At 46.9% G+C, this 27,767-nt stretch overlaps 1 protein-coding gene across 1 annotated transcript in view; it reads right to left on the bottom strand.

The window, feature by feature from the left end:
• LOC138581416 (cytochrome P450 2D15-like) overlaps nucleotides 1-27,400 on the bottom strand; it is a 458,914-nt gene extending 431,514 nt beyond the window's left edge. The window contains exon 1 of the mRNA XM_069652731.1: nucleotides 27,001-27,400. Within this exon, the coding sequence (XP_069508832.1) occupies nucleotides 27,001-27,213 (213 nt within the window). The 5' untranslated portion in view covers nucleotides 27,214-27,400. The remainder of the gene's footprint in view (nucleotides 1-27,000) is intronic.
• Nucleotides 27,401-27,767: the final 367 nt, after the last annotated feature.

Genomic DNA, 27,767 nt, shown 5'->3' with positions numbered 1-27,767 from the left:
ATATATCTCAAGATTGAATTTATGTTTGTGTATATGATTGCTACTGACAGGGACCCTCTGCTTGGCCAGAGCCAGTACATGCAGATTAGTTTGTTTAGTAAGAAGTGCATCCATAGCGGGTGCATCCATATTACCACAGGACAGATTGACCATAATTATAGGGTCATTTTTCATCCGCCAAGTAAGCTGATAGCACGTCATTTGCGTCCATCTAACTGACAGACCAGGTCTGTCCGTATCCACCAAAGTAAGGGCGGCACAGATAGTAAAGCCCCAATCCCCAAATTCAAGTTTAGTGGAGATTGCACAATGGTCACTGAAACCCAAATTTTCAATTGTAATCAGATCACACCCTTTATACAGTGCCATAGACAGAAAAAAGTGATCAATGTGGGAGAATAGTCCTCCTCGAGACCATGTATACGGGGATAATCGGTCATTAACTTCAAGCACTTGCATATCCCAGTTCAAAAAGAATTGAACCCATTTATTCCCGTTCCTAACTGTTGGTGCAGAAGATGACAGTTTTTTTCCACCTATTAGTCCTTTATATAAACAGGAAGAGTTAAAGTCCCCGCCCGCTAAGACACCGATGTTCGCATGTCTACCAAACGCATCTTCTGGGATTGTATCAATTTTATCCTCCAATTCATTGAAGGTAGTAGTAACCCTATTCCAATACACACATAGAATCAGAATTGGGTTCACATGGTCCAAGGAAGAAGTTAGCTCAACAGCAATTACAGCGTCGTCATTAAATACCATTTTAGAAATAAGCTTACAAGAATTATTAATTAGGATGGCCAGACCTCCTGAAGGCCTTCCCAAATCCCCTCTTTTGGCACACTGAGTATTGCATATAAAACCTTCAACGTTAAAGTGCGACCTATGCATTGTCTCTTGTAACAAAATGACATCCCAATGACAGAAAACTTTCTCTGTGTCCCACCATCTAAAAAAATTTGCCAAGCCACAACTGTTCCAAGAGCGCCACATTATATTGAACCCTCTACAATGTTGATTAGGGGGGAGGCATGGTTATTTTAGAAACTGCATTAGATAAAGTACTGTTCAGACCATTCAACCCATTCAGAGCAGCTGTCAATGCCATTAGTTGCTTAATCATATCATCGTTGGAGAGCATTGAAGGACTAGTAACCCCATTTGCCTGATCAATGGCAACCTTCGTTATTGGCGTTTCAAGAAAGGTTTTAGCTTCCAACTCAGTTTGGAACAGACAGGGTAGCAAACCAACATACATAAAATTTTCCCTCTGCTCCCATACCAGTTTCAAAATCAGCAATGAATGGAATTTACAGATCATTCTATTATTGTGGCATGAGGCTATTCTCACCCAGTCAATATCATACGAACAAAGCGTTCTCAACGATGGTATTGAATGAAATTCTTTTAGCAAATAGGAATGGTTTAGATTGATTTTGCCAGTAATTTTCGGATCACTTTCCCATCCCAGAATAAGTGGCATTTCAGGACTGATTATAGCTTCCCTATTTTCTCTTATATTTAAATCAACATTTTGAATATCGGGAATCCTCCTTTCTGAGGGTACCGGATCGGTTGATGATTTATGTGGCACATCCCCTACCACTACGGATGAAGTACCAATTTTTTTAGTTTCGATAATACTTGGGGTCACATTATTATTCCAGCAGGGCAGAATTACATTAGAACCCCGTTCCGCATATTGGACATCTTTACCGAGGACCCCCATCATCCACGGTTCATCCGACTCATACTGTGATTTTAGGGATTGCTTAATGGGTAGATTCTCATGAGATGTCAACTTTTTTTTGTTCACAGAAGTAGTTTTGTGAGTTACAGGATAGAATTGAGAGTGAGGATTGCAAGGTGGCAGTCAACATGTAAGAATCCTGCAAAAGTTTTTTTTTTGAAGTTTTTGTCATTGATACATATATCAGGTATCTTTGCCTTTTTAAAGGTTAGATTGGAGTTGTTTTGGTTCTTTGCTACCACAGCCGTACCATCAGAATTATGGTTCAAATGGACTCTCGATTCCTCATTTAATTGAGAAAGATCAATGTTCCCCTCCTCATTATGGATTCCAATTGCATCCGGCGAGGTTTGAACTGAGTTAGGTTTTATGTTTTCCTTCAATATTAGTTTTTTTTTTGTGGCATTAGCTTTAGCTCTTCGTTTTTGGGCTCTCATAGCTAATCTTTTTTCTCTTCTTGTAAGTACAACTATAGGTTTCTCTTGGTCATCGACCACACTTACATCCGGTGCAGGTAGGCCCTCTCCCTCGGCACAGTCCTCGGTAAGATCAATTAGGTCCGTCAGGGGAGAGGGACTATCAGGACTCTCAACAATAGGTGGTACTTGAGCAAGACAGACATTGGTACCCATAGGTTTAATGGACCCAAACAGATCTTTTAGCTCATTCAGATCACATTCTATTTTTTGCATTGAGATAGCCATATTTGAGACTCCTATCTCATTCTGGGATAGGAAGTCCGTCTGGCAATGTATAGATAGCATTGTTTTTGCAGTGGTCACCTCAGCAAAGGTTCTCTTGTCACTGACTGATAAATCAGGTTCATAATCAAATTGAGTTGCTTTATCCGCCCAGATGGTTCCCGAGCAAGATTTCCCTGTTAGATTGGCAACTGCATCACATGTGAATAATAATCCCTCAATTCGGTTGGTTTTATTCACGAGTTGTTCGATCGTACATCTCAGCAAGCCTATCTCACAATGTGAACGTTCGTGGCCTTTATCGAGGAGGTCCAGGATTCTTGCTATTACGGGAAAATCCGTAGTTAGTGATCGTTCTTCCAATATATCTAATCGCACCACAGGGGACGAAAAATCCTTATCTTTGTCATTTAATGTCGATTGGAACTCCTGTAAGTCACGATTCATACGAGCATCAATGACCGATTTAGGACTAGTCTTTTGTAAGGAACTCATTTCAAGTTTTTCAGAAATGAAGTCTGACGCCAGGTCGGGTTCCCATTGTATCATTGTATTAACAACCTCCTGTGCTTTCAAATGAGGAAGTCTTGTTTTAGCTTTTTTGGATGGTGGATTGCTAAGCATAAAAACATCTTCGCGGCCCATCATTCGAGAATTCACTGGGGTAGAAGGGCCATGCGTTAGTCGCACCCTTCTCCCTAGTTCGGCCTCAATTGTTGGGCCCATCATAGAACAATCCATAATATTGTCATTAGGTCCATTCATTGCTACATTAGCTGTTTCATTATTCACCTGTATCTTATGTTCAGCCTCAAGATCGTCATATGACTCCTCAGAAAGTAAGATGTTATTAAGGTCTTTCACAGCATATTTAAGTGTGGTGTCATATTTAACAGGGCTAGTAGAAGAGTTGTGTACCTGGGCCGTTGCCAGGTTTTTAGGTATTATTCCCATATCTTCCAAGATTCTCTCTTTGTGTACATCTAATAAGTCTGGGTGATTTTTATCAACTTCATCAACCACCCCATTATGCAGATATGGAGGCAGCATATCGTTATCCATAGTAGAGGACATGCACGCACTATTCACATGACTTATCACCATGATGCCTTGTGGGTCCTGAAGTTTCTTCAAACTCCTTAGCCCCGTTGCCATAGTGGAGAGTGGTAAAGAGTGCACTGTTTAAATTTTCAATTATTACTGGAGATTATCAATGCCGGGTATCCAAATTCGTACCAGCATTCACACCCTCTACCGTCAATTGTAGAAACTAATTTGGCAATTGTACAATTGTGCTAACACACCCTAAAAACCAGTTGATGCCAAGAGAGAAGAACGCATACACATTCAGTAGATAGAACGAGTCGTGTATATTAATACCTCCCTAGATTTCAAGTAAGGAGTAAAAGCTCCCCTCATCACCGCTCCACCGAACAGCCAAACAGCCTCAGCACTTCCCACGCACTTCCGGATGCGCGCGCGAGATGCGCGGGCACCGGAGAAGATGTAGGGAGGGCGCGAGCTGCAGATGGGCGGGTCGGTGGGCGGAGCTAGGGGGAAAAGAGAAACAAGAATTGGCGCGTAGTTCAGGTAAGCAAAGGTATACACAGAAGTTGCGTGCACAAGTCCAGCACAAATCCAGCAGATCTTACTAAAGATCTGTACAATATTTACTTGGGTGTTTCCACACACCTCGCGCTTCCACTTGCCGACGGCTTCACTCGCGGCACGAAACGAGGAATGGAAAACAATCAGGGGTAGCTGTGTCCACGCAGCGGTCCCAGCCAAACAGCCTCAGCACTTCCCACGCACTTCCGGATGCCTGCGCGAGATGCGCGGGCACCGGAGAAGATGTAGGGAGGGCGCGAGCTGCAGATGGGCGGGTCGGTGGGCAGAGCTCGCGCTTCCACTTGCCGACGGCTTCACTCGCGGCACGAAACGAGGAATGGAAAACAATCAGGGGTCACCCCTGTAAACACCCAGTATTTCCACCAATGACCAATCTTGTGAAGAGATGGCTCTTAGTTTCTGCACTTGATGAATATGTTCTAAGACGTTAGATTTATTTAAGAAGGGACTTGCACTAGTGGCGTGTACATCTACAATCCGTATTTTTTTGTTGCTTTTATATTAGGGTTGGAGAGTATAGCGTCCAATTCATTCAGATACGCCTCCTTAATGGGGTCATGCACAGTACTTGGGGGTACATACACAGGATCATCTGCCACATCCTCCACCTGTTCATCAGGGCTTTCCAGGTCAATGACACATTATTGTTAACACAATTGAACCATTTTTCACCATTGTTGTTATTTAGTTTACCCCAAATCAGGATTCTTTTTTGATGTTTTCCCTTTCTGAGTTTTATTGTGAACAATTTCAAAGCCCCTTCCTGTTTCCACACATATCATGCCTGGTAGAGAGGAGGTACCTAATGATTGGGATGCCACTGAGACCTGGTGTTTCACTTTTTTTTTTATAGGTGTGCATTTTCCATTCACTAGATTTTTCCTTTTCTGGAGTGGAGGGGTTTTCATGTTATTTAAGCCTGAAGTGCTTGCTTCTTGGCTAGTATGTATCACTAATTCTACATTAGTCAATGTAATATTATTACATGCCACAGTTTCAACAACTCGAGATTCCCTAATTTCCTCAATATCATGAGATGGGCACCCACCAATTCAGGTTTAGTAGTCAAGATCCCCTTATTGGGATTTGTGGCATTCTTCCTAGGTTTATCTGCAACCAGGGAGTCATGTGAAGAAAGCACCATGTCACCAAACTAGTCAACCCTTGTTTGATAATTTGTTGATCTTTATGTATATTATTACAAAGGGTGAATAAAGCTTTTAGAATTATTAATGATTCAGGCTCCAAGCTCATATCTGAGGCAATGTCATTAATACCCAAGTAGCTTCCTTGATGAGATGAAGAAGAGGAGAAAGCTTTTGCCGCAATTTGAGTTAAGTCCGGTAATTTGGATAAATTTGTCACGGAAATTGAGTTTCTCTCTACCAATGATGTCGGGTTAGATAGTGGCAGATCCAATACAGTAACAGTGTTTGTATTAGATACTGCTTGCAGATTTAGCACCATATTTGACAAAGAGTTGTTATCAATAGGGTTTACAAGCGAGATATCAAGAGCAGGAAGAATCACATTTAATATGGGGTCAGGACAGTTTAAGGTCGGGACTGTTGTGCAATCTACACAGGTTGTGTGCATGCTGCTCCTTGGTTTAAAAAAATAGGTTATTTTTCCTCTATCTTCTTTCTTTGGGTTTATTGCATAACTGATTGATTCATTGATGCCCACCACCATCGCCTTCCCAGGATTGGAATTTTTCCGAGTCTTTTTCTTTTTTAAGGTACGAGTGGCTCATTGTGGCCGCTCACAGGCCAACCGCTCTCTGCTTTGTAGCTGATATCTTCGTTTTGCACCAGGCATGGTGATTAAGCAAGAAGTTTCCCCAAGTTTGTACGTTTTTCAAAAGGGGGCGGAAAAAACGATTATAGATGCCAGCTAAAAGCAAGTACAAAGGTTATGTGTTTGTTTGTTATGCGCGTAGCTCAATACAATAGAAGGTGTCTGATTCGAGCTACTCTAATCTTGTGCACCCCACTCGGGCCACAGCACGAGGCAAGAGAGCTAGCAGATAGCACTCATTAGTGGAGGGGAAAAGGTCTCACCACACACCGCTCGCTAAGATTTCATATCTGAGTGGCAGCCGACTCTTCAATGCTTCAAAGCACTGAAACTACTTTGGGGCTTACAACAGTGATATTCCCAACCAAGAAAGCTACAAACAGCAGTGAGCAGGCAGAGGGCCCAAGGCTTAGCCCACAGTTACCCCCCAGCCGAAACCCGGCAACCGCTGTGGGGTGCAGTTGCACTCACCACCCAACACCGGAGCACAGGAGCTCAGCAGAGTTCAGCAGTGATTAAAGCTCACCATGGCAAGCCGCCAGCTCTCTTTCTTCCCCGCCTAATTTGCTTGCTGTCACATCAGGTAACTCCCAACTCCAGAGCACCTATGAAGCACCTCAATGCCTCTGCGCCGAAGTACTGATCATGGAGTCTGCAACGCAGGGTCTGCAGCACAGCGCGAGACTGTCTCACACACGTTACAGCTCCGCAGGACTGCAGGACCACAGCTGTCACAGTAACAAATCTGTTAGAGGAAAGGCACTAGAATGCTGCCAAGCCGCACTGCGTTCACCGGTTGACAGCGCAACTTCTTCTGACACACCAGTTTCTACACTGGATGTTGTAAACTGGCCTTAGGCCAAGAGAGTCACTTGGATGTCATCATGCCATCTTTTGCCCACTCCTTATACCTTATACCTTAGACACACACTCGCCACTCTACTCTTGGCATCACAGATATATACTTGGCATAAGATAGAAACTATAGACCATTTTCTCTTTTTATGTCCACATTACAGTTATCTCGTGGGTCGTTATCTAAAACCCATCTTGCTAAACTATCATATCAGATATTTATCTGATACATTCATTCTTTCAAAAATGACTTCGGACGAAATTACTGTCTTTGACTTCTCCAAATATATAAACCGCGCATGGGTGCTAAGAAAGAGCCATGTCCTGCCAGTTACAATAGAACAGAAATAGTATTGTACAACGTGAACCTACTGTCATTAGTATAATACAAACTTAGGGCAATAATGTGACAGATATGTTTAAATCATATGCACTTGTGCATTTTACCTAATACCTATGCACGTTATATGGCACGGTTTTCACAGTGCGATTATTGTGTTTTGGAGCAATTCATAATTTTTATCGTTTGAATATTGTATTATATTGTGTTTTTTCTTGTACTGTTTTATGAACTAGTCTGCAATAAAACACTTTGACAATGTAAGGGTTTAAATATCGATATTCAAATGCGACTCACTAATGCCCTCTGAGAATGATTTGCCTCTGGTGCATGAATGATTGCAGGCCTCCAGATAGAGCTCCTGGTACAGCGGTCTATGCAGGGGTAGAATGCTTGTGCATTTTCAGAGCACTGCTAGGCTCAGAAGAGATCCTAGTTGGGGGTGCATGCAGGGGATACCCCTGTGGTGCAATGCTCTAGGCCCTACTGAGATTGATACCTTGCAGATGTTTACAATCAACAACATATGCAAAAGGGACTTTTACAACGGACATGGTCTCCATTCCCAAAGACGGATACGGGACAAAGATGGCTGCTGCCTTGCGATGATTCCCTCTAGCTCTGAAGAACAGCCTTCCCTTCCCATGGTGGCCCAGTGCACCAGGGTATTGTGCAGCAAAGGTATGTACAACAGTCAGGACGCCTTTTCTGAATACTCTGGCTTGGGAAGGAAAGGCACATACACGTGGACTGTGTATCCACATACACAGCCTCTTTTCCCTCAGACTGACCTATTAGTCCAAGCTAGAAACAGCTCCAGGGTCAAAATACATATATTTGTAGACAGAGGGTAGCCCGTCTTGTCCCTTTTTCCAAGTCAAAGAAGGGCGAGTATTGCACCTTTGCTGAACTCTCTGGGATCTGTACAATATTTGGATTAGATCTATCATTTTTTTATCAAATTCAAACCGATGAGATGAGGAATTTTCCATAGATAAGCACACTGTACTCAATCCATGTGTTACTCTGCATTTAATTCCATGCTCACCTAATCCTCTTTCTTCCTGTCCGCAATGTAAGCGAACCTCTCTGAAAATATTTTGCATTTCAGATTCCTTATAGAGATTGACCAGCAATTTTGTTGTATTAAATGGATCTCTACCGGCTTCTCCCAGGATCCCAATCCCAATCATGCCTTCAGAAAAGGTACACCTGGCACCAACACTCTCTATTAATTCACTCAACACTTTCAAAATCTTTGGCGATATATATCATTGATTGCCGTTAGGAAATCCACATTGATTCCATACGGGCCAGGTGACTTGCCGTCTTCTCAATGCCTTCAAAGCCAACCTCAGCTTCTCACGCTTGATAGACCTGCTAACATGTTTGCTGTCTTTCTGTAGATTAATTACCCACAGAACGATTACGTAAGAAGATTTCGTCAATATATTTCAACAATTCTTGAGGACCGTTTTTGGTAAGATAAGCTCCATTAGCCTTAAACTGAGGTCATAAAGTGATCTGTTGCCGTCTCTCTTATCTTTAAAGAATATTGGTTTTAAAGTGGACCTTGATCCGTCTCTTATCTCTCAAAATAAACAGGCAGCCTAGACTTGTTATCTAATCTTAAAATTCAACCAAACTTTCCCCGGTTTGGCCTATTTAACCCTTGCCTTGGCTAGGAAGGTCCTTGTCCAGTCTAGACTGGATTACAATAATAGAATCTCGGCTTTCAAGCAGCTACCATCAGACACAATATGCTGCCGCCAGGCTGATTCCTTATAACAATCATAGATCTCACGTCACTCCAAGCCCTATTTTCTAACATTGGCTGCCCATGAAACAGTGTATTCAATGGTAAGCACTATGCTTGGCCCACTCATGTTGCAGTAATCTTCAGTTGTCACAAAATATAATTTTTTCTCTTTCTTGTGTCTCTCAGGAAAGGAGACAGAGCCATTGTCATTGCTTCAACAGCCCTATGGAATTCTGGATCTCTTCCATGGCGCTGTAATTGGAGAGTTCTTCAATTTCAGTGCAGCCTAACAAGCTCGAATATTTGCTTTCGCTTGTCACTGAGGTTACTGCTCTCTGAGATGAGCAATAATATTAAGAGATGCGCGTGCAAAGAGTAGCATGTAAAAACCCACCTTTTGGGAATGGATATCACGCCACATACAGTTTGAAGGTTTACTTTACTGCCCTCATTATTGGGCCCTGTCGCGCTTGCACGTATTTGGCAGAACAAGCACCCCAATCGCAAGGAAATGGGGCACTAAGTCTGAATGGCCAACGGCAATGAATGACATATTCAGTTTAATTTCAGCAGCACATTTTAGGGAGGGAGTGCAGGGAGGGGGAACAATTGCGAGCGTTACTGCACTTACACGAAACAAACCCAACAAACAAACCCAAACGGAATCCACGTATATCCTGCCAATAGGGTGAAAACTGGATTTCTTGGTTGTAACGACTTCCCAAAGCATTGTTTCTAGGCCTTCGGCTCACCCTGGAATATGCATATGCTGAGGGTGTGGGTTCTGGGAAGTGCACTGTTACCCTCTCATCCACCTGAGTGCAGTAGAAATCAAGGCCCAACAGTGCATGGGCATGACATACAGCTCAGTTTCCAGGCAGGCAAGCTGCGACCTTAGCACATGTGTATGGTTGTTGCTTTAGCCCAAAACGGCTATGGTATGAAGTGTGTATGGAGCTGAGTTACCACTGTTGAAATGTTGGGGGTGAGCACAGGTCCAGGCGTATATAAGCTATGCAATGATGGAAGGGGTTACTTGATTTCCACAAGCTCTGGGTTCTCTTGGAGTGTGGGGGGGGGAGCAGCTATGCTACACCTTAGAGTACGATGAGAGTATATCTTAGGCTCAGAGTAGTCCTGCCTTGGAGCCTTGCTCGGGGCCTACGTGTTAGTGTGGGTGTGGATGTGCTGAAACAATGCATAGAAGGCACTAGTGTGAACTTCCATCAACTCACTCTCTAGACCGCAAACGGCCAGGTTCCCTGGGCAGGAAATCTGTCTGGGGCTATGGGCACTCTTAGATGAGGGTGGGCTTTGTACTGGGGCTCCTGTGAGAGCAATACCTTGGACTGGGCGGCCTGGAAGTGCTTAAATCCGGTAGAAGCTTTATGGGGATGGCTATAGTGGTGTGGGAGTCATGGCCCCCCTTCCACTAAAAAAGGCAGCAGGTTGATCTTGGTCCAAAAGGGGTACCGGATAGAGAGTAAGTTCACCAGTTTACATTTGCAGGTCTTCTTTGGGCATTAAGACTACTTTGAGTGTGTTATTTCTTTATTTATGTATTCATTTATTTTGGTGTTTTATGAGCTATTACATATCAGCTCTCAGATGCTCTAAAATGCTTGTGGGGGTTATGACTGAAAGGTAGGTATTTTAGGAAGTAGCTGAGGCACTGTGGTAAAAAGAAACCGAATGGTCAACCTCTCTCCCAATGGATCAAGTGTACATGCTTTTAGATCCTGGAATGTTTCCAACTGTAAAAAAGAAATTATTCAAATTGCTTTAACTGTGCCAGTGAGAAGTTGCAGCTGTGAGAGAGCTTTCAGTGCTTTACGGAGGCTTCACAATTGGCTCAGATGTACAGGACATTGCTGTACTTTCAGTAGAGAGAAGAGTGCTACAATCAGTTTCTGGTGATGCTATTGTTGATCGTTTTGCTGAAATGCACACATGAAGGCAAGCACTTACCTTTACTAGTTAAAATGTTAAATGAAGCAATTTGAGATTGTGATATTATACAGTTTGTTAAATTATGTTTCACATGGTTTGTTTTAATTGGTTTGTATAGGAACCCAATGCAGTATCTATGTACAGTTCAGTTAGTGCAAAGGATCATATTTGTTTTGTATTATGTAGCTTGGAATTTAAATGTATTAACAACCGTTGGAATTGGAAATGTGTCTTTCATGTTTACTGCAGTATGTTCTGTCCATACTGCATTTCTACTAAATGCAACTAAATGCAAATGCAAATGGAATAACACCACAAAATGAATTGCTTAAAAAGGTATGTTGGAATTGAAAATGCTTTTCATTTGTTAGTTATGTTATAGTGGGTATTGGTATCCCACCTGCTGGCTGCAGCTTATTAGCGGTACAGTATTCGGCAGCCATTTAGATCACTAAGAAACATTTGTACTTTTCTGGTTATTTTGGCAAAATCATGCTGAAATGTGTGTGATTTTGACAATGTTTTTTCAAAAATGTTCTTTGGGGGAGAACCCTCCCGTACCACCCTGGTCACGATGAGACTCGCTTGCTGCGCTCGCTCGCTACATTGGATAATGACATTCATTATGTCCCACCACTTCGTAAGCCCACTAGCTACGCCCTGTCAGTCCAACAAGCAGCAGTATGTGACTGTATGGTTAATGTAGCAAACAGAAATCTCTCCAGTTGCTGCTTAAATACAATTTCTCAATCCACGGCAAGTCTTTGGCTGTCCTATCCAAATGCTTTTCTTTGCCCTATATAACCTCATAAAGTCTTACATAGCACTGTCCATCTGCAATTCAGAAAGGCCTTAAAGACCCTGCTCTTTTAACTTACATCTACTTAGGGTTTGTCTCAGTCATTAGCGCCAGGTTGCCTTTTGGTGTCAGTTGCGCTGTACCTCGGTACGGAACGGATAACATAACACTACTGGATGAATGTTCAGGCTTCGGAGTGCCAAATCTTCCAAATGAGTATGAGCACTTTGAGCAGTATAGTTTGCAAAATTAATGCTTGAAATTGCAACGGGGAGCGTGCATTCATATCACGTAGTTATGTGACGTCCAAACTTGCAATGGGCTCTAGCCCCGGATCTTTTACAAACCTAGCAACGCCCCTGCACAGCATACAGTAGATTGGTTTTCGGTTTAATGCCCTGATTTTAATTACATGTCCCAGGCATGATACTTCTCTAACTTTAAATTAAAGTGTTTCCTTTTTTATTGCAAGTCCTGCTTCCCTGAGAATATCAAGTGCTTGTCTCAAACACTCATCGTGGTGCTGAGAATCTTCTGTGAAAACCACGATGCCACCCTCCTGGAAGCATTTAACATTAACATTCTGGATCCTGTTAAACAACAGTTCCATCACTCTCTGGAAAACTGCTGCTGCTGCTGAAGCAAGCCCAAAAGGCATTCTCTTAAATCTATAAGCTCCAAAATGTGTTACAAATGATATCAAGTGTCTCGAGTCGGGATGCAACTCTATTTGATGGCACGCACTTAATAAATCAATGACCATAAAGTATTTCGCACCATATAAGAGAGATATCATCTCCTGCATTCTGGGGAGTGGCCATAGTTTGCGCTTTACAAATCCTGAATAACTAAATAAGATCTACCTATATGTTGTTGTTAAGGCATCACAGGTCCATACACATCCTTATTGTGCGTCATCAAAAATTATTTTAGAGGAAGGTTGTATGCTGCTACATTTTATCGCATTTCAGTTTGAGCTTATATGCTTAGCTTTAAGGATTGTATTTTAGATAGTTTAAAAAAATCTTTTCTTGTGGAGCTTATTAATACTAGGGGTTCCTAGAACTAATTTCACTAATGTGCGATTTTACCGAACTGTGTTCCCTTTACATTTCAATGGAAATGCATCGAAAATGGTGTTTGAACTACAATTACCATCACTTTGTAGTTCCGGCTGACTCTTAAGACGACGTCAGGTACATCAGTGCTGGCGCGTCAAAGCCGGTATGTGCCGGTCAGTATGCGGATAGGTACAGTGCCATATTTTTTCCTCTGCCACTGTGTTGTGTGCATTGATTTTTACATACCGGGACCTTTATAAGTCATTACTCTTTAATTATGACATTGCGCTGTGATTTTCCTGGCAGCAATTCAAAGAAATCACAGGGCGAGAATATGGCCATATCCAATCCAACCCTCATCCCCCCACGCCCCCAGAGATTGTTTGTTGAGTTTGACAAGTGAAATTCTGCTTTTTAAAAAATGTTTTCACTGTGCTGTCCACAGACCCCAAAAAAAGTCAGCGAATCCAAGATGGCAGGCGATTCAGGAAAACCGACGCATTTCACGTTGTCTTGCCAGCCAATCGGTGGCCCGTCCCGATGTCCGCGAACCACGCAAAAGTCCGCAAATTTTCTGGCCAATCGGAGGCCAGTCCGCAGACATTACGGCCAATTAGAGGCCAGCCTGCGGACCGAACAGGGAACTGAGTCCGCGGAGCGGACATAGATATCACTAATTTTTTTGCCTCACATTTTGTTCATTTAAAAAAAAAACTACTGGACGGATTTACACCAAATTAACAAAAGCACGCTTTCGGGACCAAGTCGCCGCTCCTGCTGCAAATTTGGTGAAAATCCGCCCAGCAGTTTGGGCTGTAGGCGTGAGCAAAGTTTTTTCTCATTATGTCTATGGGAAAAAAAGAAATTTTGGGACCACCGCTATAACATTGCCCCCCTGGACCAAATCTCACCAACCTGCAGAACAATTAAGAGTGGGGCATATACTTTTTTTTTGCAAAGTTTGGTGAGGATTCGTCCTGGGAGAGCGAAGTTATAAGCTGTGCAAAAATGCTCTTCCTATGAGATAAGCAACTCAACCATAACTACATGGCCGCTACCATGTAATATATATATATATATATATATTGGTTTATATTTTTATTTATAAATAAAATGGGGTTGCGGGGGGTCAGATATGTAACAATTGACCTTCACAATTCGGTCAATTGTGCAAAGGTCAATTGTAATTCGATTGTAATTCGAACAATTGAAGTTTGAACAATTCATATACAACCAATTCAACATTAATCCTGTTAGCACACTCAGTATTTTTCTATTATTTAGACCACCATTGGCTACCCCTCTTTTTGAGGAACAACTACTAGCCCTTCTTGGAGGTATCTCTAAACATCACACAGCTCTCATGTTTCTGGGAGATTTTAATTTCTGGGCTAATAACCCTGTGGATGATGATGAAATGTCTTTATTAGAAACACTTCAAACCCTTGGCTTTCAACAGCATGTCAAATCACTCACACATAGGGGTGGTAACATCTTGGACTGGATCTTATCCAAAAATCAGGAAGGGCCCCAATTGCAGTGAAAAACTGAAACATGTTCTTTCTTTTGAGATCCTGTCCTCTCTTTCCTTTTCTAACAAAAATATTCAGCTGACTAAGCATCTCGTTCATACCAGGAACTTTGTAAGGTGGCCGATAAGGCTTGATTCTTTAATTGCTCCACTTTTACCTTCCCTGGAAGATGACATACCTCTTGCAGATTTTATACATCTTTTTAGCAGTACGATCAATCAGGCTTTTGATACACTACCACCTTTTAGGTTCTCTAATCAGAAGAAACCAGCACAATGTAATCAATGGTTTTCACCTGATGTCCTGTCTGCTAGGCAGAGCGTAACTGGCAGAAACATCCATCTGAGGATGCTCTGTTTACCTATAAGGATGCTGCTAAGATCTTTAATATTGCAGTATTCAAGGCCAAAGAAACCAGACTCAGTGCCAGGATTGAGTCGGCAAAATCTAAACCTAGGGAGTTGTTTGCAGTTTTACAGGAACTAAAGGAGACACTGGTCAAAATGCATGATGTTATTGACAATAAATGGTGTCAACACATTCATGATAGTTTTGTGCATAAAACACTACAAGATCAACAATGTATCAAGTAAAACCTCTACAAAATACAGAGATTTTAGTACCTCCATCCTGTATAGCACTCAGTACCAAAATATCCTCATTTGTTTTTGAAGAGATGTCGGAAAGTGAAGATAATCAGCACGGTGCACGGAATAAAATCAACCTTGTATAATACCTTCCCTGCATTCCTGTTTAAAGTGTTTCTGAGTTCTCTTGTTCCATGGGTAAACAGATGTATTAATCATTCCTTTCAGGAAGCTTGTGTTCCTGATAACATAAAGGAGGCTTGGATCACACCATTGTTAAAAAAGGATAATCTTGATTCTAGTGATCCGGGAAATTATAGGCCTATTACAAATGTACCTTTTGTGTTAAAAATACTCAACAAAATGGCATACTCTCAATACCAAACATTTGTAGAACATCAACATATTCTTGCCTCTGGACAGTCTGGGTTTCGCGCCAATCACAGGACAAAGACGGCATTACTAGATCTTAAATCTCGCATTGCAGGAATAATTGATCAAGGTGGTTTGGCATTGCGTCTACTATTGGATCTATCTGCTGCCTTTGATTTAGTCGATCATGCCCGTTTGGTAGATAGACTGATCCAGCTGGGCAAATGCTCCTCCTCTGCAGCCTGCTGGGTTAGGTTGTTTCTTGGCCCTAGAACAGCAAATGTGGTTAAGGAGAATGTTCATTCCCAGACAGCACCTCTTACATGTGGCGTTCCTCAGGGTTTGTGCTTGTTGCACTTACTGTTTAACGTTTATTCCAGGCCTTTATGCGATCTCTTGGCGTCTCTTGGGGTAAAGTTAGCAAATTTTGCGGACGATACCCAGATCATAATTGAGCTGTCTGGTTCTTATAATAAAGACTCAGAAAGAGTCAATGAAGTTTTTAAAGCCTGTGAGAAACCTGAAGGTATTTCACCTGTTAGTCCGCATGGATTTGTCATTCAGGTGGCCAGAACACGGCAATCGCTTTTGGATCCAGTTCCTGGGGTGAACCAGTGCGGGAAGATCAACTGGGTGAGGGATCTTCGGGAGTGGGAGTGGGACACCGGATGGTGAGTCTTGGAGCCCCTTCCCTGTAACATCTTTACTCCATCCTGCCCGATAGGATATTTAGTAACTCTACCCCATCCTGCACCCCCTTTTACAACACAAACAAGTTCTCACTGACAGCCCGCTCGAAGGGAAAACAGACTAACACCTGAGCCATATAACTGACATGTCTCAATACTATGGTCAGGCGAGGTCAGGCAATTATCGACAATCACTCACACTTGATTTCCATTACACTTGCCCACACAGATAAAAGTCGGAATACGAGAGCACACTCTGAACGAGGCAAGCAAAGTGTACAGTGAATTGTAGTCACAGGCAGAGAGTTTCCTCAACATGGAGGTTTTGGGCATGGGCTCTCCACTGAAGAGCACTCTGGCAAGACATGTTTTGCTGGAGCTCAGCTCTGGATTGTTCCAGCTCAATAAATCCCCTGTGTAGCGATACAGTAAGATGTACCGGGTGTCTGTGTGTAGTGGCACGACTGCGTGGAGGCTTGAGCTGTATGTGTAGTGTTTGTCTGCAATGCAACTTGTATTCACATCATGCGGTTATGCATGTTCATTTGATGATTGTATCAAGCAATCCCTAAGAACACGTGTCACATGTAAAACCCAGAGAGATTCTAAATACCTCCTGAGCGAGGACAATGTCAAGTGTGAAATGCTTGGACAGTGCTGGTGCTTAGCCTACAAGCACAGTGCATTCTGGTACTTTCAGGCCTGTGTTTACAGTGGGAAAATAAAGGTAAAAACACAGTACAACAATGCAGAATGCTGTGAGCTAAAAGCCAGAACTTGTCAAATATCTCATTCCTCACCCAGGACAACTCGAAAACTTTGTTTCTGCAATCCTTAATACAATTAATGCAACTATACAGCATTTTGAGTGGGTTCGTTCTTGGGTTATGCTCCTTCAGAAAAGCTATGAGGCTATTTGTGACTGACAAGATGGAGGCCCGAGAGAAAGTTTGTGCTCAATCTAGAAAGGAATGCATTTAAATCCCAGCCACTTTTCCTACCCCCTTATAATAACAATAATAATGGGTTTTCTTATCCAGAACTGCATGCCGGATTCCTCCAGCTTCTAAGCGCTGTATGACCAGTATCATTACTACCCTGAATAATGGTACGGAATGTATTAATCGCAGTGGTAAGAAGGGGTAGGTCAGCCTTACTGTGGGATTTGAACTTGTGCAGTGCAGGCTCACCCCATGTGGGACAAAGGCACTGACCTTGTGACCTATCTACTGGCAATCTATTCATCCTTCCCCTTATTTACCCTTACCTTCTAAGGCAGATTGCCTCTTCCTGTGATGTCACTACTGGCTCAAAGGATGAACCCCCAACGCAGAAAATGTAGAAGTTGGCGCCCATGCACAGAGTACTAGTTTAACTCTTGCCAAGCAACCATGTAGGCAGCATTGTATATATCGGTGCAAAACAAAGACTTGGTAGTCTGAAACCTACAAAATTGCAAAATGTGCAACGAGAACATATGGGCACCCAGCCAGGCTTCCCTGTCCGACCAAACTATGTGATCATAATCGGGTCTTATTTTCGTTAAGTACCAAAACTGGATGATTCTGTGAAGTGTGTACAGGACAAACTGTCTCATTCATACACGGCTGAATGGACTACAGTGTTTGTTCCATATTAAAGCTAGGAGAGCCAGGGATCTCTTGGCTATGACCGAGCAAGGGAAATGGATGTTTGAAACAGGGGTTGGGGGTCTCTGTCAGGCACTGAATGTAAACAAAAGCGGCTGGGGGAGTAGAAAATGGGTAAAAATGGACTGGAGCGAAAAAAAGTTGAGTGAGGCATCTGGGGGCTGGGTAAACGGAGTGAGAGGGGGCTGGGGCCCGAGCAGAGGGACGTGAGGGGGTTGGAGTGTAAGGGGCTAAGTGGGTGGGAGGTGAGGGGACTGTGTGATAAAAGGAGTGTGAGGGGGACTGAGGGACTAAGAAAATGTATGTGAGGGGGCTAGGGCTGAAAATGGGAGTTTAAGGGGGTAGGGGCAGGGAAAAGTGGTGTGAGGGGCCTGGGGGCTGGGGAAAGGGGTGCGAGAGGGCTAGGGGCTGAGAAAGGGGAGTTAAGGGGTCTGGAGGCTGAGAAAAGGGCTGGACCAAGAAAAGAGAAAAGGTGTGACATGGGTTGAGGTGAGTCAGAGTCTGGATGTTGGTGCAGTAAAGAGGGTTGGGGCTGGGAAAGGAGTATGATGGCTCTGGAGAAGGGAGGGACTGTGTAAGCATATTAGGAAGGGGTGGGGAAGGGGAGTCTTACTCTTAAATCTCTGTTTACTCACTTCTCCTTCCAAATCCCCTGCACATCTCCTCTACCCCCAGCACGTGCCCATAAATCTCACCCCTCCACCACTGTTGCCAGGTCGGCAGGAAAGAATATGCTGAATGTCCCTTCAAAACAAGCGAAAACAAGCTGACTCCAATTCAAATGAAATAAAAAAACGAACGCACATATACAACATTGTGGATTAGTCTCAAAAGTAACAAACATTGCAGCGTAAATATGCATGAAGAGAACACAGATATAGTCTGCTTTCCACTGTTTTTTGGAGTTTTTCTCAGTATTTTCAACAGGTGGGGTATGTGACTAACATAGGAGCAGGACAAGGTTGCCTTCTGTACAGCTGTGGAGAGAATGTATGCACGTTTTATATATTGTGTGAGTTGTTGGGAGCCGTGGTTAATGTGTGCTCCAGCTTGATAATGTAAATTGTTAGTGCGATGCTGGTGTCTGCCAGAGTGGGTTTAAAGAGTGTGGAGAGTTGCATTGGTGCATCTGCGGTGGGCTAGTCTGCTAGTTAGGTAAATGTCGTCTAGACATGTGTCTTCGGGTGGCGTGCATTCCATTGTGTAACCTGTGTTTTGACGGGGGAGTTGTTTTTAGAGATGTGTTGTTGGTTAGGGTGGGATGTAGAATTATATTGACCTCGTCACTGTTGTGTGGGGGTCTAGTTGTTGTGGGCAACGTGAGCGCCGTGACTGTGTCATGACGCTCACGTGCCCAGTTAATAAAAGGGGCTCTGCTGCCGCTGCGAGTGCAGAGCAGCAGAGCCCCAGGAAGTGGCAACTTGTGTATGTGATTATTGAGTGTGTGGGCCTGCCACGTGGTCGTGGCCTTGTGTGTGCGGCGCGGCCCGAGTGCCATCGGAGCCGCGACCGCTGGGAACCAGGGGGTGTCACCCCCCTCACGTCGGATCCTGCGCCTGGTGATACCGGGTGCCGCAGGGTGCCTCCCTGCTCAAGGCACGCCGGCTGTCCGCCGACGTGCACACCGCCGTCGGGTGATCCCGACGGCATCAGAGGGCTGCCCCGGAGAGTGGAGGCAGCCCCCAACACTGGCGACGAGGGCGAAGTCGTGGACCCGCGCACACTGACGCAGTCGGCGGCCGTGTAAGGATGCACGGAGCGGCCCTCCAGTCGTAAGGAGGCGGGGCCTGGAACTCCGACCCGCGGCGACGCGGCACGGAGCGGGGAGAACACCCGCTGAACACCCGGGCTGCCACGGGTGAAAACCTTAGTTTTCAACAAAAAAAAAAAGTGAGGTTTCCTTTCCTCGCAGAGAGGAAAAGGGGACGTGGCCTGGAGTGCTCGCCCACGGATCGTGGGAAGGGCCTCATCAACGGCCTGCGTTTCCCCGAGCACCGACGGGGAGGAGCGAAGGAGGCGTGGCGTGGGAGCCCCACGATCGAAAAGGGGGCGGGGGCCCGGTCCCTGTCTCGTGTGCGGAGCCGGTAGGAAGGCTCCCCATGCCCGGGCCTCAGCGGTGAACGGCCTACTCGAAGAAAAGGGGACAATAACCCCTCCACAGGCCGCATTTGTGCCACGCCCGAGGGTAGCGGCTCCACCCGGAGTGCTTGTGCGCCCTCTAGGGTTCCAGAAGAGGAAGGCCCTTAAACAAGGGTGTGGTCACCGGGAAACGGGCAGTGCCCCCACAGGCCAAACCGGTGTCAAGCCCTGGGGTTGCGGTTCCACCTGGAGTGCTTGTGCGCCCCTGGGCAGGGAGAACGCCAGGCACCCATCGACAGCTACCTGAGCCTGGCAACGGCAAGCGCACACCAACACTGGTGATTGGCAGATGACGTCCTCATCTGCCAACAGCATGTAGGACGATGAAGGGATATGTAGGGGTCAGCTGGCACCAATACCCCATTTTGACGTCCTCGGTGCGCCGGCAAGCCTGGGGGCCCGGTGGGTGGCCTGGGTGAGAACCTGGAGTTGTACTTCGAGGCAATGGAGATCAAAGACGCCGCCAAACGCCCGACACTCCTATACTCTGCCGGGCTGGCTATCCAGAGACTGTTCAAGACATTAAAGCCCCAAAATCAATCGCACGGTGCAGCCGTCGCAGCCCTAAACGAATACTTCAGACCCATGGTCAACAGGGACTATGAGAGGTTCAGGATGAGGTGTGGGAAGCAGGAGGAAGGGGAAAGCCTTGATGCATTCCACGGGAAGCTGCGCGGCATTGCACTGGGCTATGACCTGGGGAACTTCGAGGAGGATGAGATCCGGGCGCAAATCATCTATGGCTGCAGCTCCACCAAACTGCGCAAGCAGGTTCTGAGGGACCCAGCGCTGACCCTTGATCGAATACTGGAGCTTGGCCGGGCCCAGGAACTGGCGGAGGTGCGGGCCTCGGTCATGGACTCCTCCGGAAACCAGCTAAAGATGGAGGTCCCCACGCAGCGAGTGAAGGGTGAGGAGGTGGCGGCCGTCAGCAGGTGGCCAGGAGGAAGAGTGATGAGGAGGGGAGACTGGCCGAAGAGAGACCCCAATGCCACAATATGTCAAGAGTGTGGGTGGGATCTGCCTCACCCACAGGACTGCCCGGCGATGGGACAAATCTGTGGAAGGTGCGCTCCAGCCCCAGCCGGCATGATGGGGGCATCAGGGGGGAGTGAGGTGAAGGGGAGAAGGACCCCCAAAGTGGCGGCGGTCCAGGTGGTGGAGAGTCCCCGAGAAGCACCGTATGATGTGGGGGAGGAGTACGAAGAGAATGTATTCTTTTTGTCCTGCAGCGGCGCCGAGGGCCAGTTTGATCCCGGAATCTTCTGAATGGGAGGACCCCGTCATGGGGCCCCATGGTGTGGGGACTGGAGCACACCTGTTTTGTCTTGCGGTGTCAAAACAAATATGTTTGGGTTGGAGTAGCTGTTAGCTGGTGCGCGGACTGGAATGCACCAAATGTTTGCGGTGGGGTGACGTTGGTTTTTGTTTGTTTATAATAAAGGAGGGATGTTGTGTGGGGGTCTAGTTGTTGTGGGCAACGTGAGCGCCGTGACTGTGTCATGACGCTCACGTGCCCAGTTAATAAAAGGGGCTCTGCTGGCGCTGCGAGGGCAGAGCAGCAGAGCCCCAGGAAGTGGCAACTCGTGTCTGTGATTATTGAGTGTGTGGGCCTGCCACGTGGTCGTGGCCTTGCGTGTGCGGCGCGGCCCAGTGCCATCGGAGCCGCGACTGCTGGGAACCAGGGGGTGTCACCCCCCTCACGTCGGATCCTGCGCCTGGTGATACCGGGCGCCGCAGGGTGCCTCCCTGCTCAAGGCACGCCGGCTGTCCGCCGACGTGCACACCGCCGTCGGGTGATCCCGACGGCATCAGAGGGCTGCCCCGGAGAGTGGAGGCAGCCCCCAACACTGGCGACGAGGGCGAAGTCGTGGACCCGCGCACACTGACGCAGTCGGCGGCCGTGTAAGGATGCACGGAGCGGCCCTCCAGTCGTAAGGAGGCGGGGCCTGGAACTCCGACCCGCGGCGACGCGGCACGGAGCGGGGAGAACACCCGCTGAACACCCGGGCTGCCACGGGTGAAAACCTTAGTTTTCAACAAAAAAAAAAAGTGAGGTTTCCTTTCCTCGCAGGGAGGAAAAGGGGACGTGGCCTGGAGTGCTCGCCCACGGATCGTGGGAAGGGCCTCATCAACGGCCTGCGTTTCCCCGAGCACCGACGGGGAGGAGCGAAGGAGGCGTGGCGTGGGAGCCCCACGATCGAAAAGGGGACGGGGGCCCGGTCCCTGTCTCGTGTGCGGAGCCGGTAGGAAGGCTCCCCATGCCCGGGCCTCAGCGGTGAACGGCCTACTCGAAGAAAAGGGGACAATAACCCCTCCACAGGCCGCATTTGTGCCACGCCCGAGGGTAGCGGCTCCACCCGGAGTGCTTGTGCGCCCTCTAGGGTTCCAGAAGAGGAAGGCCCTTAAACAAGGGTGTGGTCACCGGGAAACGGGCAGTGCCCCCACAGGCCAAACCGGTGTCAAGCCCTGGGGTTGCGGTTCCACCTGGAGTGCTTGTGCGCCCCTGGGCAGGGAGAACGCCAGGCACCCATCGACAGCTACCTGAGCCTGGCAACGGCAAGCGCACACCAACACTGGTGATTGGCAGATGACGTCCTCATCTGCCAACAGCATGTAGGACGATGAAGGGATATGTAGGGGTCAGCTGGCACCAATACCCCATTTTGACGTCCTCGGTGCGCCGGCAAGCCTGGGGGCCCGGTGGGTGGCCTGGGTGAGAACCTGGAGTTGTACTTCGAGGCAATGGAGATCAAAGACGCCGCCAAACGCCCGACACTCCTATACTCTGCCGGGCTGGCCGTCCAGAGACTGTTCAAGACATTAAAGCCCCAAAATCAATCGCACGGTGCAGCCGTCGCAGCCCTAAACGAATACTTCAGACCCATGGTCAACAGGGACTATGAGAGGTTCAGGATGAGGTGTGGGAAGCAGGAGGAAGGGGAAAGCCTTGATGCATTCCACGGGAAGCTGCGCGGCATTGCACTGGGCTATGACCTGGGGAACTTCGAGGAGGATGAGATCCGGGCGCAAATCATCTATGGCTGCAGCTCCACCAAACTGCGCAAGCAGGTTCTGAGGGACCCAGCGCTGACCCTTGATCGAATACTGGAGCTTGGCCGGGCCCAGGAACTGGCGGAGGTGCGGGCCTCGGTCATGGACTCCTCCGGAAACCAGCTAAAGATGGAGGTCCCCACGCAGCGAGTGAAGGTTGAGGAGGTGGCGGCTGTCAGCAGGTGGCCAGGAGGAAGAGTGATGAGGAGGGGAGACTGGCCGAAGAGAGACCCCAATGCCACAATATGTCAAGAGTGTGGGTGGGATCTGCCTCACCCACAGGACTGCCCGGCGATGGGACAAATCTGTGGAAGGTGCGCTCCAGCCCCAGCCGGCATGATGGGGGCATCAGGGGGGAGTGAGGTGAAGGGGAGAAGGACCCCCAAAGTGGCGGCGGTCCAGGTGGTGGAGAGTCCCCGAGAAGCACCGTATGATGTGGGGGAGGAGTACGAAGAGAATGTGTTCTTTTTGTCCTGCAGCGGCGCCGAGGGCCAGTTTGATCCCGGAATCTTCTGAATGGGAGGACCCCGTCATGGGGCCCCATGGTGTGGGGACTGGAGCACACCTGTTTTGTCTTGCGGTGTCAAAACAAATATGTTTGGGTTGGAGTAGCTGTTAGCGCGGACTGGAATGCACCAAATGTTTGCGGTGGGGTGTCGTTGGTTTTTGTTTGTTTATAATAAAGGAGGGATGTTGTGTGGGGGTCTAGTTGTTGTGGGCAACGTGAGCGCCGTGACTGTGTCATGACGCTCACGTGCCCAGTTAATAAAAGGGGCTCTGCTGGCGCTGCGAGGGCAGAGCAGCAGAGCCCCAGGAAGTGGCAACTCGTGTCTGTGATTATTGAGTGTGTGGGCCTGCCACGTGGTCGTGGCCTTGTGTGTGCGGCGCGGCCAGAGTGCCATCGGAGCCGCGACTGCTGGGAACCAGGGGGTGTCACCCCCCTCACGTCGGATCCTGCGCCCGGTGATACCGGGCGCCGCAGGGTGCCTCCCTGCTCAAGGCACGCCGGCTGTCCGCCGACGTGCACACCGCCGTCGGGTGATCCCGACGGCATCAGAGGGCAGCCCCGGAGACCGGAGGCAGCCCCCAACAGTCACTATTACGATATTTTGATCAACAGACCAACTAATAACAAATGGGGACAATCATTTTCGCTTTGGAAACATCACAGTTGTTCACATTTATTTGCTCACATCAGTGCAATGCAGCCTTTCTCCAGGGCTTATGCCCTGTGAGTCCATACTATGTGATGCCCGGCTAAGCGTTGCTGCATCTTGTGAAACTGTGCATTGGCGGTAATATAGGGCCCACTTTTTTATGCATTTTCTCTGGACCTCCCTAATGACTGCCCATTGACTCCTCAACGACACTCGAACTGTAATACCGCATAGATGCCCACATGGCCCGCTCCAGTCAGGAGATGCTAGTCCAGTGTTGGTTTTAACTGTGCATTCTGTTACTTGTAGTCCTGATTTATAATAGGCAAATCTGGGACGGGAAGTCACAGAATACAAAGTTAAAACCAGGACTGAATCAGCATCTCCCGAATGGAATGGGGCATGTTGGCATGTATGGCACCACTTAGCCTTATATGGAATTATGGTACAATGCAGATGGACTTGCACTATCAACTGACAAAGCCAACCACTCACCACATGCCAAGCACTAGATAAATGATGGACCAGAGGAGCAACTCACAAGGGCATAGCTCCCAAGTGGGCCTTGTCATGTGCGACACTATGAGCCAGACATGGATTTTCACTTGGCATGCTGGTACTTTTAGGCCCATTCTTATAATAGGAAGAACAAATATACCAGGCCCAGTATTCAACGAGAAACGCCCGAATTGGCTCACATTGTCACACATGACATGAGGCTACATGGCAGCGATGCAAGAGAACAAAGGACCAGAGAGGGAAGGACTCGAGGAGCCAAGGACCTGAGCAGTGTGACTCACCAAGGAGCCAAAGACTAGTTGGGAGACAGACCAGTGAAGCCAAGGACCAGAGGGGTGACGGACTCTAGGAGCCAAGGACCAGAGGGGTGACAGACACGAGGAGCCAAGGACCAGAGGGGTGACAGACACGAGGAGCCAAGGACCAGAGGAGTGTGGCTCAGCAAGGAGGCAAGGACCAGTTGGCCGACACAGCAGCAAAGCCAAGGATATACTTTTGTAAAGCCCATATATAAAAGAAAAGGCACTTAGACGCTGATTCATGGAATTATTTGTATGTAAAACAGGGATTTACGTGCCATTCTGCCCGCAAATCCCCATTCCTCTAACAGTTTTACATGCAAATAATTCCATGAATCAGGGTCTAATTGTCAGAAAATGCAATTGTAATTATAGCTTTTTATTCTAACACACTATGGTCCTCATTCAGAGTAGGGCGGTAACGGTTAACAGTCACCGGTAACGAGACCGGTGCCGTTAAACCCTTAACGCCCTACTACGAGTTCCCTTTGCGGGTCCTGCAGGCGTTAAGGACGGGACCCGCAAAGGGACTTTAGTGCTAATAACGGTACCGTAATTTACGGTACCGTTATTAGCGCCTTCCCCATTCCCATTGAGCCCTATGGGGGCTCAAATGGGAATGGGGAAGGGCCCTGGTCCTCTCGCGGGACCCGGAAAGGACGCCAGGCGTCTGATCCGGGTCCCGCAAAGGGAAGCGTGTAATCGGTGCTCCCGTAATTAAGGGGGCCGGTACGGGGACAGTCCCGTACCGGCCCCCTTCATTACGGGAACGCCAGGGTGTAATGAGGCCCTATGTGCTATACAAGACTCAATAACATAGCATAACAGGGCATAGCAAGAGTTTCACTAATTCGCCTATGGGGAAGTACTCTGGATGGCCCGTGCCAGTTTGGTGACTAGCAGCAAAAGAAGAGGAAAATGAATGCTGAGGCCAGCGCTCTATACTAGAGATTGCATTATTGCCCAGGATCACACACTTTAGTTACACAGTAAAGCTAGGATTTGAACCCACTCTACACTTTAGACACTTGAACACATAGGGGGTCATTACGAGGTTGGAGGTAGCCATGGCGCTATTAGCGCCATGGCTACCCCCTTACCGCATTCTGGGTCCGTATTCCCGGACTTACCAGGTCATTCCGACCTTGGAGGACCCGGTATGTCCCCATTCCGGGAACCATAGGGCTCAATGGGGATGGAGCTAATCGGGCCCGTTATTAGCTCTGAAGTCCCTTAAAGGGTCCCTTCCATAACGCCTGGTAAAACCAGGCGTTAAGGAAGGGACCCGCTAATGGACCTAGTAGTAGGGCGGTCTGGGATTACCAGCACTGGTGTCCTTACCAGTGCCGGCAATCCCTTACCGCCCACCTCGTAATGACCCCCATACCTTCTAAGCTCCACTTGATCCAAATATTTACAATATGAATTTCAAGCTCTACAAAAATACTGTTTTATAGAGCAGCGTTCCCATATTCCACAGCCATCTAGTCTTGTTTTTGCTTCGAATTCTCAAGATGGTAGTTTTCCTAAATTTCAAATGGGTGAGAAACAATCTGCAAGATTCCAGTCTTGTATTTTCCATTTGAAATTAAAGAAAACTGCAATACCTAGAATTCAAAGCAAAAACAAGACTGGGAGGCCTGGCCGTGGGTCACTAAAAAGCTCTGGAGTATGTACATTCTCAGAGACAAATGTTCAGCAAGAATCTTGTTTTAGATTTATCATCCATGCTGAATGGAAAAATAGAACTCAAGAATTCAAAATAATGCAAGCCCACACTTTATTTTATTTTTACATCACTATAGATTAATCAATTTGAGAATCACAAAAAGAAAGTTGAGTAATAGCTTCACCTGTATGAAAATTATCTTTGTGACAAACTTCCAGCTTGCTGTTGTGCAAGATGTTAAGAACATGTGTCTTTCCGTTCAAATGAATCCCCTTTTTGCATATCAGTTACAGACATCATGACTAACCTTTAAAAGATGGAGTTCGCTTCTTTTGAATATCTTTGGGTATTTGGCTCTGAGGGGACCCCTATTGGCTAACAATCTGTAAGGGATCTTTTAGACGGAAATGTGCCATCAATGCAAATTACCTAAGCATATGCAAAAGAAGGGAGCACTCCAAAAGAGACAAAAAACAAAGGAGAAATTGCAGATCACTAAAGTGCTGCCAGCAGCCCATTTCAGCAAGCTCTCTGGCCGTGACATGTAATGAGCACAGCCGTGACCAGCTGCACCCATGTGTACACACAAGTGGACTAAAAACAAGTCCAGCCCTCCACCCAACCAGCCACTTCTGGGGGTAGAGCTTAATGATCTCTGACCAGTGGCATTGGCGCCTACACACAGCCTACCTGAGTGAAGGACTTTGGTGGGTTGGTAAAATCCAGCTGCAGCAGGTTGCCAACGAAGGGCCTGGACGGGGGTCCCGTGATGGAGGGGTTCCAGCTCTTCCTGCGCTTCAGGAAGTCTAGGCAGAGTAAGAAGGTGGCGAGGAAGAGGCCGAGCAGGGGAAGACTTTTACAGAAGGAGGCCAGCAGGGCCACGAGAGCAGACAGCAGCTCCATGCCCGGCTGTGCTTCGCTCTCTTTCCTCGTCTACCGGTCGATGAGCTCCTCTCGCTCACGCAGTGATCCAAATACCGCTCTCTACCCCCCTCCTGTGCCCATTCTGTAAATTGGAACTCTGCCCTCTCAACCTCGAGCCAGATCTGACGCCCCTCCTCTGCGTTATTTTCCCTCACTTCCTTAATTAGACCCCTTCTTTTTTGTAGTATTTCCCAGTGGTAGACGTAGGAAACAATCACTCCTGGATTCCCGGGCGGATGAAGGGGGTTTTCGATGTGGTGGGGATTAGGGTGGAGTTATGACAGGCAAGCGATCGGTTGCTAAAAAGTGTACACAAAAAATAGAGCTAAAATAAAATAACACTCGGGTTTGATAGATTTGACTTGAAACGTGCACAAGTCACTTTAGCCAACATTATATTTGCCCTCTGAGCAAAAAGAGTGGTATGATGCTATCTAAAAAAAAGTATAATATTGGTTTGAAACGTACTATCAAGACAAAAAGGAGCACACTGAAAGAAAATATATTTATTTTATTTGTATTGGTAATTTGTA

This window comes from Ambystoma mexicanum, chromosome 3p (genome assembly GCF_040938575.1).
Source record: "Ambystoma mexicanum isolate Mex_15411 chromosome 3p, UKY_AmexF1_1, whole genome shotgun sequence".
Taxonomy (NCBI): Eukaryota; Metazoa; Chordata; class Amphibia; order Caudata; family Ambystomatidae; genus Ambystoma; species Ambystoma mexicanum.
This window is presented reverse-complemented; position numbering and strand designations above follow the sequence as displayed.